Genomic DNA, 16220 nt, shown 5'->3' with positions numbered 1-16220 from the left:
AAAATGTTAAGGAATGTAAGAAAAATAAAGTAAAATGAGAATTTGAAAGCCTAAGAGCATAGAACATTTGTGATTCTGGTGGGTGGCATGTGTTACAGTTTGGGCCACCCTTCCAACTCCTCCTTACCGCAGCCCATGAGGTGCTGCTTCAAGTAGAAGAGTTGGAGAATTAACGACTTTAGACATACAGACAGCACTAAAACTAGAAATTTTAAACATAAGTTTGTATCAGCTATTTTCTGGGATTTAGCATAAAACATATTGTGGGCTCTCATGAGATACCATCTCATGCCAGTTAGAATGGCGATCATTAAAAAGTCTGGAAACAACACATGCTGGCGAGGATGCAGAGCAATAGGAACACTTTTACACTGTTGGTGGGAGTGTAAATTAGTTCAACCAGTGTGGAAGACAGTATGGCGATTCAAGGATCTAGAACCAGAAATACCATTTGACCCAGTAATCCCATTACTGGGGATATATCCAAAGGATGATAAATCATTCCACTATAAAAACACATGCACATGTATGTTTATTGCAGCACTATTTACAATAGCAAAGATGTGGAACCAACCCAAATGCCCATCAATGATAGACTGGATAAAGAAAATTTGGCAGATATACACCATGGAATACTATGCAGCCATAAAAAAGAATGAGTTCACGTCCTTTGCAGCAACATGAATGAAGCTGGAAACTATTATCCTCAGCAAACTAACGCAGAAACAGAAAATGAAACACTGCATATTCTCACTCATAAGTGGGAGTTGAACAATGAGAACACATGGACACAGGTAGGGGAACATCACACACTGGGGCCTGTTGGGGGGTTGGGGAAAGAGAAGGGGGAGCATTAGGACAAATACCTAATGCATGCAGAGCTTAAAACCTAGATGACGGGTTGACAGGTGCAGCAAACCAACCACGATGGCACATGTATACCTATGTAACAAACCTGCATGTTCTGCACATGTATCCCAGAACTTAAAGTAAAATTAAAAAAAAACAACAACCATATTGTGGACTCTCATTGTTGTGGTCAATGAAGAAAACAGAAGTTTATTTTTTTCACCTACTAAATGAGAGACAGAAAAGGGACTATAAAATATTCTTCACAAGATAAGGTATATTTTCCTGCTCAGAAAATGTTAGGATTGCATGTGGTTTTTAAAGCATGTTTAATAATTTGTGAATGACAGTCGTAAAAGTGGCAAAGATAATTTTTTTTTTACCATATTTAGTTGAGAAGTCCAATTCCTTTACATCCTAGGTAGACAACAGTACACAGTATTGGGTGGCAAACAAAAATGCTTAAGTTAAAGAAAAAAACGGAATGAGAAGAAAAATGTATCCTATAGGAAAAGTGTAACAAAGAGCATCTTCTCCATTGGTTATCCTAAGCTACCGATGAATTTTTAGGCCTGACTCCTATGGAAAAGTGCAATACTTATGACAAGAATTTATGCTTATTATTGTCCCTTTCCATAGGAGTCAGGTCTAAAAATTTCTATTTCTATCGCTCTTTTCCATAGGAGTAAGGTCTTAGAATTTATGCTAGCAATGTAACAAATCTTAAAGCATGTAAATGAAATAGTTTTAAAACTCTGAAAATAGGAAATGGGATAAATCCTATATCATCTTCTCATCAGTTAATGTTACTTTTATTAATCATGAAACATTGCCTCTGAAATGGAATTATTTATATTTGTAGTACTTTACACGTGTGTGTGAAGTAAATGAGATACACATGGTTCTGAATTTTTGTAACAAACTTGGGTAGACAATGATTATATTCTTTTACACTGATGCACATTTCTTTTTATAATTTCAAAAAATACTTGTTTTTTTTTTTTTGAGACAGAGTCTCGCTTTGTCACCCAGGCTGGAGTGCAGTGGCTCGATCTCGGCTCACTGCAACCTCCACATCCCGAGTTCAAGCGATTCTCCTGCCTCACCCTCCTGAGTGGCTGGGACTACAGGCGTGCACCACTATGCCTGGCTAATTTCAAAAAATACTTCTTAAGTGCATATTACTATGTAACTGATTCTAAGAGCTTCAAAAAATAATTGGATAAAATATTGAAAGGAGAGATAAACAAAACTTTGTGACAAGAAAAGTACATAGCATAGAGAAGAAACGGTATTTGTTTGTTGTGGATGCTGAGATATAAGCTACCTTGAAAGTTAAAAAATGGGATAGAGGTGGACATGGAAGACAACTTTAGTCCCTGTCCTAGCACTCTAACAATTCTCTCTGACAAATACATAAACTTAGAGAATTTGCTTAAAACAAGGCACACAGATACATGAAAACACATGCAAAGCGATAAGAATAATTTACTGTCATTTCATCAACAAGAAGCTCTTGGCAATGACAGGAAAAAGGTATATTTTAAAGTCTTATCTTACAAATTATTCCAGAATTTTTTTCCATTTGAGAAAACACACCTACATAGACATATACTCAGTTTTCTGCTGAAAAAATAAATGAACAACCTTTTACTTTCATGGGGAAAATACTTAACTTTGGGTTTGAATGCCTGCAGAGAGCTGCCAAGTCTTTAGATAGTTTTGTCACTATTTTTTAACTCTTCAACATGGATGCATAAAATTTCCTCAAGATTAAGGACTTTTTCAGGGAACTGGATCTCATGTTAAGGACCCTTTGAAACTAAACACTTTGAAGACAAATAAGTTCCAGAAGGATGACGATAAAATCCCTATGTTCTCTTCACAATCGCTTTATGGTAGTTAGATGGACTAGTCGAAGAAATCTCAGATCCAAAACATAATCCTCCCCATCAGTTTCTCCTCATCTATGTCAATTCAATGTACATTTTTCATTCCCTCTTCTTTGTATACAATTAAATAAATCAATTTAATGTCCTTAGAGATTCAATCCATCATAAAAGTTTTGAATATATGAAAAAATTACAAGGGAAAATGGTAGAGTAAATTGATATCTTAAGTCTTCAAGAATTCCAGAATTGACTTTATACTTCTGGTATGTTTAATATCTATTTATCATTATCTGTCACTAAAATACATAGGTGTGTTTCTTAAAATTTTCAAAGTGAATGTTCATTATAACTGGCATGTTTAGAAATTCTGTGCTTATAAGTTGAAGTCAGTAAGTATAAGGAGTGAAGTGAAAAAAACACTCTGTAGGGTGAAAATAGAGATGAGAATTTTTTTCAATGTATATAAAACATACATAATTAATGAAATATATATGTGAAGTATTTAAAGTACCGTTTATTTTATTTTCATTTCTTATTTTTATGAAGATCTTACTAAAAGTATTACAGGAAAAACTGAATGTAAGAAATGAATAATCAATGATCAATTCAAAGAGAAGATTACTGATATAATAGTCAACCATAAAAAAACTATTAGGAAATACTGAAATATATTTAGTTGGTTACTCAAGGAAAAGTTGGTGTATCATATAAACATAAGGAGGCTTCCAGGACTTTAGGTGATCACTAAATTATGTTTCAAATTGGACACATCTTATTATTATAAAATGAGTGTATGTATTTGCATTTGTGTTTGTAATAAAAAAGTCTAGACTGTTTTACAAGATAATATTTTTAAAGAGAGCATATTCTATGAGTATATACAACACACATGTTTATATATTAGGTTTGAGTTGTTAAAAAGTTTCTCACATTCAAATATGTAGTTTAAGATTTAGAAATAGGTACTAAGTTATATTAAATATTTCATATTTATTCATAAATGATCATGCAGCAACAGGTGTGGAAGCCAGTATAAGAACATTAGTGCTGTAGAGAAATTTAGAGATCACCATTTTTAACTAAGTACAAGAATCTCTGACACATAATTAGCTGACCTTTGTTTGAAGACCTACTATATTCTGGACTTCTCAAACAGCTTCTTGTACTTTTGGACTACATTAAAATTAAAAAAAGAAGCATATATATATATATATATATATATATATATATATATATATATATACACACACACACACACACACAGGCTATGTATCTATATATATTTTTAATAACATTTTCTTTTCTATAGCTTATTTTACTGTAAGATTACAATGCATAATACATATAACAGAAAACGTGTTAACTGACGGCTTATGTTATTGGTAAGGCTTCTGGTCACTAGTACTAAGCTATTAGTAGTTAAGTTTTGGGGGAGTAAAAAGTTATACGCATATTTTTGACTGTGTAGGGGGACTGGCCTCCCTAACCTTCACATTGTAGTGTTGATGGTTACACAACATTGTGAATTTAATTAATGCCACTGAATTGTATACTTAAAAGGGTAAAAATGGCACATTTTACATTTTATGTATTTTATCACAATAAAAATAAATAACAAATCACCTTAGCTAATATATATTCCTTTTTATTTATAAAATAACTCAAAATGTCATTAATAACTACCTATACTATATGCTGGATATTTATACTAGGAGTGGAAGACATAGTGGTAAGCACAACAGAAGGCAATAGAAAAATAAAGTGATCTTTAGTATGGTGTAAATTTGTAGCAGAACTGAAATGAATAACATCCATAAAGTGACTTCACAAAACTGCAAAGTTCTGTGTCATCCTTAAGTAGTCTTTTCTTTTGGATTGTTGTAAATAAACAATGTATGCTTTTAAATGCTCTTCATAAATGTTAATTAAATATATTGAGACTATCCAATACTTATTTTCTCTATTGGCTGAATAAAATTCTTCAAAAAGAAAGGAAATACTAGAAATGCAGCTTATTCTAATGGAAACTGAAATGTGGTAGATAAAGAAAATCATACCTTAATCACACATCAGAGCATCCAATTAAAACATATAAACAGGTACCTATATTTATCACCCAGATTTACGCACTCAGATGCTAAGGGAATGATGGAGAGATTAGAACCTTATAATAATAATAATACAGAAAGGCTTCATGAAATAAAAGAGTTTGAAATAATTGGGAAGATAGGAGGTACAGGAACAACCATGTTGGTTTCATTAATACTTGGAATAAAATTGTATTGAGTTACATACACATACAAATGAACACATGTAAAAAATAGAGAATGCTGAATAATGTCTATCATCTAGTTGGCAGTACTACATTAATATCAATTTCCTGGTTTTGATACTCTACTACAGTTATATGTAAGATGTTACTATTGGAGGAAGCTGAGGGAAGGGTACATGGGACTCTGTATACTATTTTTGCAACTTCCTGTGAGTCTCTAATTATTTAAACAACGAAACCACAGAAAAAATGATCATGAGGAAATGTACAATGTAACAAAAAAGAGGATATGGAAAACTACTTATTATATGATAGCTAATAAAAATAAAGCATATTGAAATACGCATAAAATAAAAATGAAGAAAATTTGCCACCAAAAAAGAGAATGTGTACTAGAGGTAAAACTGTGGAATATATATATAGTTCTCACTATTTTTCAAAGTTGTTGTAATTTGTCTGAAAAACTTATGCAATGTAGACACAGGAAAATAAAGATTAAAGAAAAATAAACCAAAATACTGGGAGAAAGGGAAATGTGAATTTTGAGGCAAAGTATGGAAAGAAATTTTAGGTCAGGGAGGTGGGCTTAGTGTCAGGGATTCAGGGATTCAGAATATTCTACATTCCTTCTCTTCTGTCACAGACATTAAACACTCTTAAAAATGATCCTGCAGATGGCCTAGGCTTATTGATTTCTTTTTTCCCTCAATTTTATTAGAATTCTGAGAAGTTAGATATGAGAAAAAAAAGACTGTTATTCTTTTTTATCATTTTTTTTTTTTGAGACTGAGTCTCGCTCTGTCGCCTAGGCTGGAGTGCAGTGGTGCAATCTCAGCTAACTGCAACCTCTACCTCCCGGGATCAAGAGATTCTCCTGCCTCAGTCACCTGAGTAGCTGGGACTACAGGTGCCCACCACCATGCCCGGCTAATTTTTGTATTTTTAGTAGAGACGGGTTTCACTATGTTGGTCAGGCTGGTCCCGAACTCATGATCCACCTGCCTTGGCCTCCCAACGTGCTGGGATTACAGGCGTGAGCCGCCGCGCTCAGGCTTAGTTTATCATTTCTAACAGATGAGGTCAGAACTTTTTGTTTATTCATAAACTATTACCTCTATAATTTGAGGTGGATATGTGCTAAGTTGTTATATATAAGTGTTATATGATGTGTGAGTATTGTATGTATCACAGGTAGCTTAGAAAAAATATTTTATAACATGAAAGAGACTGACTCAAAATTTCTTATACCTGCTAACTTCTCTAAGAGTTTAAAAAAAGAATCCAACAATAAAATATCTCATAGAACTAATCAAAAGTAATTTGAATTCTATGCTCTTTAAATCTTTGATTAAATTTTCATCCAGGAATGCTATAAGTAATTGAACATATAACAGAGAGAGAGTCTGTCTTCCTGTTGCAATCTGTTCTGTACTGATTCTCCCCAAGATATATTAAATACAGATATCCCAATTATTTCCTACTGGTACTCTTTTTCCTTTAAAATGTCTATGTTTTCAGTATATAACTTTCTCCATATTCTCTAATAATTTTAAATCTTTATTGTTATCTGAGTTGACTATAATCTTTATGCCTCACTGTATTTTCACCTTCCTATTTAACTTTTATTTATACTTTAGGACATATTACAAACTTTTATGGCAATAAAGATTATATAACATAGCCACTGCAAAAAAATTAAATGCCCAAATTTGACCCCTTTAACTTGGAAATGACATTATACCACAGATAAGAGGTGGGGTCACCCACCATCTAGAGAAAAAGGCAGGGATTTCTTAGATATTAGAAAATGAAAAAGTGGCCCTTCTAAAAACAGAATCTATAGTCAATGATCATGAACCATCCAATACTGTTTAAAAGTTAGATATTTCTTACTAGCCTTAATTCTATACTATTAACACACTACAATATTTTATATTAAAAATACTCTTGAGGAAGGTATTGGATTACACATTGCCTGGAAATGGATAATACCCTAAGTAAACAAATAAATACTATATATTTCCTGGCCACTTAATTTCTGCTGTTTTTTTAATTTTCTATTTCTTAAAAAAATTGTTTTTGCTGTCTCTTGACCTTAATCACATATGGCTACTTAATTTCTGATGTGCTATAAATGAGGCTGGTAACTGGCTTGAGGATGTAACACAAGGTTGTCCAACCTGCAGCCAATGGGCTGCACATGGCCCAGGACAGCTTTGAATGCGGCCCAACACAAATTCGTAAACTTTTTAAAAACATTGAGACTTTTTTTTTTTTTTGGTTCATCAGCTGTCGTTAGTGTTAGTGTATGTTATGTGTGGCCCAAGATGATTCTTCTTCCAGTGTGGCCCAGGGAAGCCAAATGATTAGACACTGCTGAACAGACTCATTCCTCTCCAGACCTAAGGTTTCTGAAGAAACAGGGCTCAGGCTTTTTCTTCAGCCCAATTCTCCTCTGCTTATGCTGAATAGGATATCTTGCATCTTCAGAGTTCATTTTTAGTTCACCTCAATAAACCTTTCCATGACAATCTTATTGTTGGTACATAGGACCCATTTACTGAACCACACAAAGGTAACTGCTCATTTATATTCAGTTTTAAGTATCAGGTCATAATTTTTTATTGTTCTTAATTGAATTCAAATTCAGCTGCAAAACTGGCAAGTTTCATAGATAACACTAAACGTGAGAAATGGAACAATATGTAAGTCTTTAGTAACCATTAAAATGCTTAAAAAATGTAGTCACTAAATAACTAACTACCAAATTAAATGTGACATAACTTCATCATGATAATTAGAATTTCATGATATTTCCAAAGACATGGGGAAAAAACATCTACTCCATCCCTGGTTTTCTTATATTTGAAATCTTCTTACTATACACACCAAAAATCCTTTCACTACTGAGTACTTACAATGAATGTTTTTTAATAGGCCTCTATGTTCTCTTATCTATGTCTTTGTACCTCAGCCTCAGGTTTATTGTATTTAGCAGAAGAAAAGTATATTTTTTCTTTTGTACTATTTGACTCAACTATATCACACTGGAGGAAAAATGAAAAACATAAATGTTCAAAGGCCAAATCATTAAAAAAAAAAAAAGATTGTTCTTCAGTTGTGGTTCTTTTACAAGTGTTGTCTTTCTTAGAAGTCCTGGGTTAATGCTTTGATCACATCAATGAAGTCACTGAAATTCTTTTTATTTAAGTATATGAGGTATTTAGAAAAAAGTAAATTCAAACAAACCACAAAATAATTCATGTTAGTGACTTCATACACAGATACCAAACTAAGACTTGCAGGCCTATTACTTTATATTACTTATACATCTTTAGGTTTTCAGTAAGAGTAGAAATGACTTACTAAGCATGCATTTGCTTAATCGTTGCCTCCAGTCAGAAAGCATTTAAATACTAAGAATTTTTTAAATGTACAGCTTCTCAATTTATAAAATGTTTTCTATTGACAGATAAGGCACAGAAAAATGCAAGTGACATCTGCTAAGCTTTACTTATAAAAACTTAAAGAAATGCTATGGGATAACATCAGTCCACTTTTCCTGGAGTATATCTTATGGAGACTTCCTTAAAAAATCTGGAAGTAATTAGAAACTATTATAGTACCTAAAGAAGTTTACTTGAAAACTAAATCTGCTATTCATCAAAGAGCACAATACAGTAAAAATAATGTAATAAACCAATAAGTACATATAGAGAATAAGCACCTCAATCATACCTAATTATAAAACTTTTTTAAAAAAGCTATGATAGAAGATAGTATCAGACCTGTGATATACTGAAGAATGTGTAGAAGACCTTGTATTCCCTAATTAAGCACTGATTTGATATTAATTTTTTTACTTTAGTTCATATCACTTCAAAATGATATGAAACCAATTTTTAAAATGCTACTAATGACAACTTTAATACAAAATAAAAGTGAAGAATAAATATACTTGTATCATAAGATCTATATCAGAAAAAAATCCAGAATACAGTCAAAAATGTTTTGGGTATTTGTGGAATGATAAATATATCATGATGATAATATTAACAGCTTCTTCTTAAGACTTAAATATGTTTTCCACAAAGATAAAAAATTACATTGGGGGGTAGACTGGATGATATATCCTTTGGAGTTTAAAAGTTTGCCCATATGAACTGAATTATCCTTGACAAGTACCTTCAGACACTTGTAATATGATCTCACGTAAATTTAGACCATATTTTGGGCACAAACTATTAGGAATAGTAAGTTTATTCAGGAGCTCAGATAAGAAAGAAAAGCTAATATCCTTAATAATATGTAGTTGCTAACAGGAAATTTCCAAAATGAAAATGAGAAGCATAAAAATAAAAGCCATCTAATGTGTTGTAGCAAAGAAAAACAAAATCCTATAAAAAACACAATATTGCATTTTCTTTTCCCTTTTTAATACTTATCTGCCTGGTCTCTTAAAAAATTTTTATCTTTCAATGGCTTGTCTAAATTCGGAAAAAGAAAAGCATATTTTAAGCAAATAAATACATTAAAAATTCCATTTGAAGAATTCTAACTTATTCTAACCAGCATTAAATGACAATATGAATAATATCTTAGTTGGATTTCTCACTGTGGAAAAATATACACATAGTATATCAAGATAGTAACTTAAAGTTACTTATTCAAATTTTCAACTATTTTTATTAGTATTAATACTGCTCATGATAATAACACGGAGCTATGAAGACTTACAAAGGGCTGTCTGTAGAGCAAAACAAAAAGAACTCAGAACTCTGCAGCTTTCAAGAGTCATCAGGATTACCTACTGCCTTGGCACAAAGACGGCCTATAGAACTGTACTAATTCTACAGGGACTGTGCTTCATTCTACAAGAGATGCATTAAAGGCTGTAGAAGAACACTGCTTTGGAGAGAGCTATGCCAAGCAATCTCCACAGCATCATTAACTGTATTTATTTCTCTTTTCAGAAGTATGTTACTGCTATGTTGCCCTGTTAATGGATGAGAATAGGATATAAATCATCTCGAATTTAAGTAGTATAGAAAAATGGCACATTATTTTAAGAAACTTTGAAGACATGTCCATTTTTTGGTATGTGTGTCCTTACAACTAAAGACATGATTTTAAACATTCACGGAGCAATTAATGATCTACAAAGATAGTTCTAGAAGCTTAATTTCACAGTAAAATGGTAAACTTATCCCCCCTGACTAGGAATAAAGGGGATTATTTGTTTCATTAAAAATATTTAGTCAAAAGCATTATTTCAGTTAAACAGAAAATAACAAAAACAATTGGGAGCTATTTTAAAGAATAAGCATATATTCTTAAGCTACTTAAGTGAGGTGCATTTAATCAATTAAACACTTAAAATATTTAAAAACACCGAATTATTTTAAAAATTCAACTTAAAAATCAAATAAAGAGGCGTGTTTACAATATTGCTTTGCTGAAACATTGAAAGAAAGTGCACTGCATAGAGAGCTTAAATTTCTCACTCTTCCTTTCAATCAATATCTGAGGCAAAGTTTCATCTCTAGGGCCCTTAATGGCAGGAATTCCTGGAGCCAGCAAATGAGTAATGTTAAACCTATGATTAGATGATGAGGCCATCAAAGACACTAGATCTTAATGCTACATTCCTCTTTATTTCTCTGAACTGCAGTGAAACACAGGGCTATGGAAGAAGGAATTTTAAGCTATTTTTCCATAAAAGCATTTTACAGAACTGTGCATCATCATGAATCGAAAAAGTCCAGATAGTCTCTCGAACTCAGGACTTCAACAGTAGGTGACAAAATTTTCAAATGCCCTGCAGATGACCTCCTCACAGAGATGTTGTTTTCTTTAACCTCTTTCTTACCAATATTGTTCCTGGCTATAAAGAGGAAAATGGGCCTAATGATTTTCCTAGGAATATATTCTTGAAGAAAGTAAACCTGAAAACTGAAAATCAATTGGTAAGTTTTTCGTTTGTTTTGTTCAGTTTTGCTGATGTTTTAGAGGATTACTTGAAGGCATATTGTTGTTTGTTTGCGAGTTAGCTGTGGCTTTAGGCAAACCTCAGGCCAGTAATTAGGAATAGCTTAGATATATGTTTCTTTCTACTGAGGAAACTACGAATAAAGATAATAACTGCTTATTACAAACACACACAAGCTCTTTTTTCATTCTGATAGTAAAAAATATTTAACACTAATATGATAATCAGGATAATCAGGACTGCTAGGAGACTTGACAGAGCTGGTGAGAAGACAGACCAATAGGTTCCTATTTAAGTAATCAGAAAATATGTTTACATTTATTTTTGGTTTCCCTGTTAATTGTTAAGAAGAAACAATACCCAATAATTATCATTTATCTTTGATTCTGATTATTAAAGATAAACAGCTCAAGTAGATTTCTAGAATTTACACTGACATATACAAATTACATTTAAAAAAGAGAAAGCAGCAAGGTCTTATATCAAAGACCATTCATTAATAAGCTGTATCATACACTTTGGGTATGGAATTTAAAAACTTAACTTCTCATTATCTCAAATATAAGAGAAGAAGAAACAAGATAATTAATAATACATTTAAAAATTATAAATTAAGATATTTTATAGATCATATTTTATATACATATATGATAGGAAACAATGGAAGAATCGAAAGGGTAGGAGAATAATATTGCTAAAAAGAGTAGAAGAAGGGAGAGGGAGAATAAGTCAATATTTACATGGTAAGATAATCTACATACTAATAAAACTCAACATAAATTATTTTCTCCATCTATAGGATAATAGATGGAAATTTTAAAAATACATAAACATACACATATATATGCACATACTTTTTATTATTAGTCACAAAAAATCCTCATATATTAATGTAACTGAGTGAATGAGATTTTGTACCTGAGAACAAAGCAGCATAACAAGCTCAACCACAGATGTGCTGGACTTCATACAAACAAGGCCTACAACAAAGAAAAGTTAAAACAAAATGAAATTACAATGGTAGAAATTATCATTCTGAGTTAATTCATTATATAATTTTAATTTAGAAAAAAATTTCTTTTAAATAGAATTCCTAAGGTAAACTGAATGAAAATGTTCACCTAGCATACATTTTTAGCAATAATTTAAAACTATTCAGATACAATTCCAGTTTTTGCCCATTCAGTATGATATTGGCTGTGGGTTTGTCACAAGATGATGTGAAAATACTCAAAAACTGACTTCATGCTTTGGTTGTTTATTTGGTTGAGGCATTTCTTACATTTAAGCAAGGTGGGAAAGGTTATTAAAATTGATGAGCTAGGTATAGCTGCTATTACTCCAATGACATTTATTATATGGCTGTTTCCTTGGAGCAAAGAACAATAATCATTGAAGTTCTGCCTAAATTTTGTTCCAAAAGACAAAATTAATTTACAAATAGGTAATTTCAATAGCTTATCAGTTATTAAATAATTTTAAAAATAATAAAAAAGTATGATTAACACATCAAGCAATGCTTATGAAATATTTCACTGTTACACTTCCAATCTCCCCAAATAGATAGCAGAAGAAAAAAAATTGAATGTAATAATGTCTATGTAATAATGGCTAGTACTCATTGATCACTTAGTATGTGCTGGGCAATATTTAACACATTGGCACAGTGCCTTACGTGCACGGTCTCATTTAATTATCATTATACTCTGTGACATAATATTATTATTCCCATTCTACAGGTTAAGAACGTATATTTCCTATAAACAGTTTAAACATTAATTCTTATATATACTGATGGAGTTATCAAGATTTTTTCCAATTGAAAGTATGACTGCTGTATAACAATGTATATGATAAGAAAGCAGATCTGAATTGGTAGTTTTTCGAAGTGCCAACATAGAGAATGAGGTAATCAAGTATTACAAACACTGTTGAGAGTACGTTAATTATGATGTTTGGTAATTTGAAAATATTTTCTAAACTTTTTCAATTTTAAAATTAAAGTAACTTAATAGATTTTCCTCTTTCAAAAATAACTTCTGTGTAACAAGAACATTCACGGTTTTTAAAAATACTATGATTTTTCTTCCTTTGATGATAAATGTAATTAGTAAAAGCATCATATAGTAAGGAAGGCCATGGTCTTAACATTATTTGTTGCTAAATGGAAAACCGAAGTGAAACCAGTTATTTTCGTTTCTTAAGGTGATTTCAATAAACAGTCTCAAATGCCTTCTAGACACTAGCATGTATATTTATTGTAGGTCATGGATAAATATCCTTTTGTGCCCATTTTGCTAATGACCCTATCTCCTTATTGTACAGACCGACAGAACAAGCTGTAAAAAGGTACTAGTATTCCATCTTATCAGATATTTGGGCAGACAGTTAACTAATGAAATAAGAGGCAGATGTGAGAAACTCATTTAAGCGACAATTGGTGTAACTGATCAGTAATTCTCATGCTCAGGTTCTAGGGAGTCAGAAAGATTAATGGGACATTTATCACCTGTTGACTACTCAAAGATTTGAATTCTGACAAAGAAAAAACAAGTAAAAGGCCAAAGGATCATAATTAAACTTATGTAAATTTAGACAATAAGGCTTTGATATAAAGAATTATTCACATACATTTTGTGTACGAGTTTTTAAATATGTAACAAATTGAAGTAAAATTAGGAAAAACATGAAATTGCATTAATTTCTCAGAAGCCAATTTTTAAAATGAACTTATAAAAAACCCTATGCAACAAGCCCATTTATAGTTTTTTACAAATACCATCATTCCATCATAAGAAAAATATAAACAAATGCTTCATTAATGCTTTGTTCAAAAGGAATGACAAAAAATTGACACAATAGCAAAATTGCAATTGCAAACAGTGCTCTCAGTATTTTGTAAAAGGCCATTGTGATTTCAAGTCCATAGAACCTCACACCTTTTTTACTCATGTGTTTTGTCTAATTAGTTTTGGACAGAAGGAATAAATGGATTCTCCCAAGAGCAAAAGAAAAACTAAATGTGACAATGACAATACAAGCAGAGGCAAATTTGAAAGACCTATCTTCAAAAATTACATAATCACTTTGGTTGGGAGTATTACTAAAAAAAAGAGGTAAACTCAATATTTTACTAGAGATAATGAAAATACAACCACTGACTGATACTATAAGTAACTCTTAAGCTGTATATGCATAAGACAAATATTTTACAAATGTATGTCCCAAAAAGTTTGAGTGTATCCTTTTTGTATGTGGCAAAAAATTCATAATCAAATTAACTTATTTGATATCTCCACTTATGAGCAAAATATAGTGTTAGTACTAAGGAGTTTAGAGTAATAAGTTATTATTTATATCTTCCCAAGTGCCCATATTTTAATTCAAATTAACATTATATAAAATTTATATAGAGCTTTAGAATTTACAAATAACTTACATATATGCTGTCTCATTTGAATCTCTTAATAACTGTTTAAACTAGTTATTACTACCTCATTTGATACACAAAAATTGAAGAGATTTGGTGGCTAGCCAAAGGTGTGTCATTCAGTCAGTGGTGGAATTGGGACCCAAATTCAAGTCATCTAACTCAAAGCCCATTCTGTTTGCTGCAGAGCTACATAAATAGTTTGGCATTAATAAGGTGGCAATACATGATTACGAGAAGGGTTGTAATGGTCAATTCAAAGTTGAATGATTTTGACAGTTTTCCTGGTGAAAGTAGCTTATTGTGGTCAGACAAGGGGACAAAAAGCAATAGCTTAAGCAAAAGGTACACAGGAAGCAGAGAACAAAGAGAAAATCTGAAAAAAACCTTTATAGCTTGGGGGATGGATGAATAGACTATAACAGTGTTAAAGTGGACTGGAGGGCTAGGGTAAAAATCAAAGATAGATTAAGATTGAAAGAAAATTATATGGTTTTGAAAGACAAAAGGAATAATTTAAAGCAAGTTATAAAATGGGGAAATGATACTAAGGACTGTTTATAGCATTCCTATTCTATCATAACAATCTGTGCCTTGTTAATTAAGAAGTAGCTCCCAAAGGAGCTGTACATATGTGCCTCCCCAACAAAAATATAGTTAGGAGTGTGGGCAAAGTAATAGAATATTTCACCAGAAAATATGTATGTTTGCTGGAATAAATATTCTAACCAGAATTACTGATTCAGTACTGCAAGCCATACAGCTTAGCAGTATAAAATGAACACCTGGAATGTAGACAATAAATGTGTGGGGGCCTATGAGGAAGGAGGCTTGTATATTTGGCAGATATTCTAACAGTAAGGAAATCGTCCATTAAGAGCTTTTGAATATATTATGAACTATATTGTTGAAAGATGAAGTCAGCTCACTGAGTGGCTAAGATACAAGTGCTTGAGAAGATTAATTAGCTGGACAAACTTGAGGTGGTCCAGATCCAGGCAGTAAATAAAACAGATATAGCTGAGTAAACCATTATCCAAAAAAACTGGCAGTTCTTTTGGGTTCACACTGACTAGGGGTAGGAGTCAATTTCTATTTTCAGAATGACACTCCCTCCCCACTAAAAAACAAGATAAAACAAAACAAAACAAAAAACTGTCACAAATGATAAACCAGATAAGAAATCTCCAAAATGAGTATAAAGTCAGAAGCTTGGCCTTTGGGACAAAGCTATCTTTATTTAATACAAACACTACTAAAAGGTACAATGATATTATTTTAATAAAGAACTGTCAGACTCTTTTGAGTCAATCTGCAGGTCTAACTTTTTACATCTGTTGAACTGAATATCAAGTTAAAAGAGCCCTAAAGCTTTAAAATACTGTTGAAAAATTCCATCTCTAGCAGAATGTTCCTCATGGTGGGAGATGAAGAATATTACATGTTCTAGGGACAAGAAATCATGCTCTTATATGGAACTCATCTTTTAAATGTCAAAGTTTTCTTTAAGTAAGGATCCAAGAGAGGAGACTCTGACAGACATCTATGATGGCTTTGAATATATTATCAGTAAATATTAATTGAATCAATAAATCTATAAATCATCATTCACTATCAACTGTAGAGAAAAAACTACATTTTGAGCAAAAATAAGAACATCATTTTTTAGAATAAGATCCCAAATCATTCAAAAAACATTTACCAAGCATATTGTCTAATGTGCCTGATACCATGGCAGGTACTAAGTGGGATGTGGGGCAGATAATGTAAGCAAATAATCATGATAGA

At 31.8% G+C, this 16220-nt stretch overlaps 1 protein-coding gene across 8 annotated transcripts in view; it reads right to left on the bottom strand.

Annotated features, from left to right (window-relative positions):
- The window catches only part of NBEA (neurobeachin), a 754643-nt gene that overhangs the window by 380010 nt on the left and 358413 nt on the right, over positions 1-16220 (bottom strand). For all 8 annotated transcript variants that reach the window (XM_054446222.2, XM_063650755.1, XM_063650757.1 and 5 more), the window contains one exon: positions 11921-11982. In XM_054446222.2, the coding sequence (XP_054302197.1) occupies positions 11921-11982 (62 nt within the window). The remainder of the gene's footprint in view (positions 1-11920; positions 11983-16220) is intronic.

Source organism: Pongo pygmaeus, chromosome 14 (genome assembly GCF_028885625.2).
Source record: "Pongo pygmaeus isolate AG05252 chromosome 14, NHGRI_mPonPyg2-v2.0_pri, whole genome shotgun sequence".
NCBI lineage: Eukaryota > Metazoa > Chordata > Mammalia > Primates > Hominidae > Pongo > Pongo pygmaeus.
This window is presented reverse-complemented; position numbering and strand designations above follow the sequence as displayed.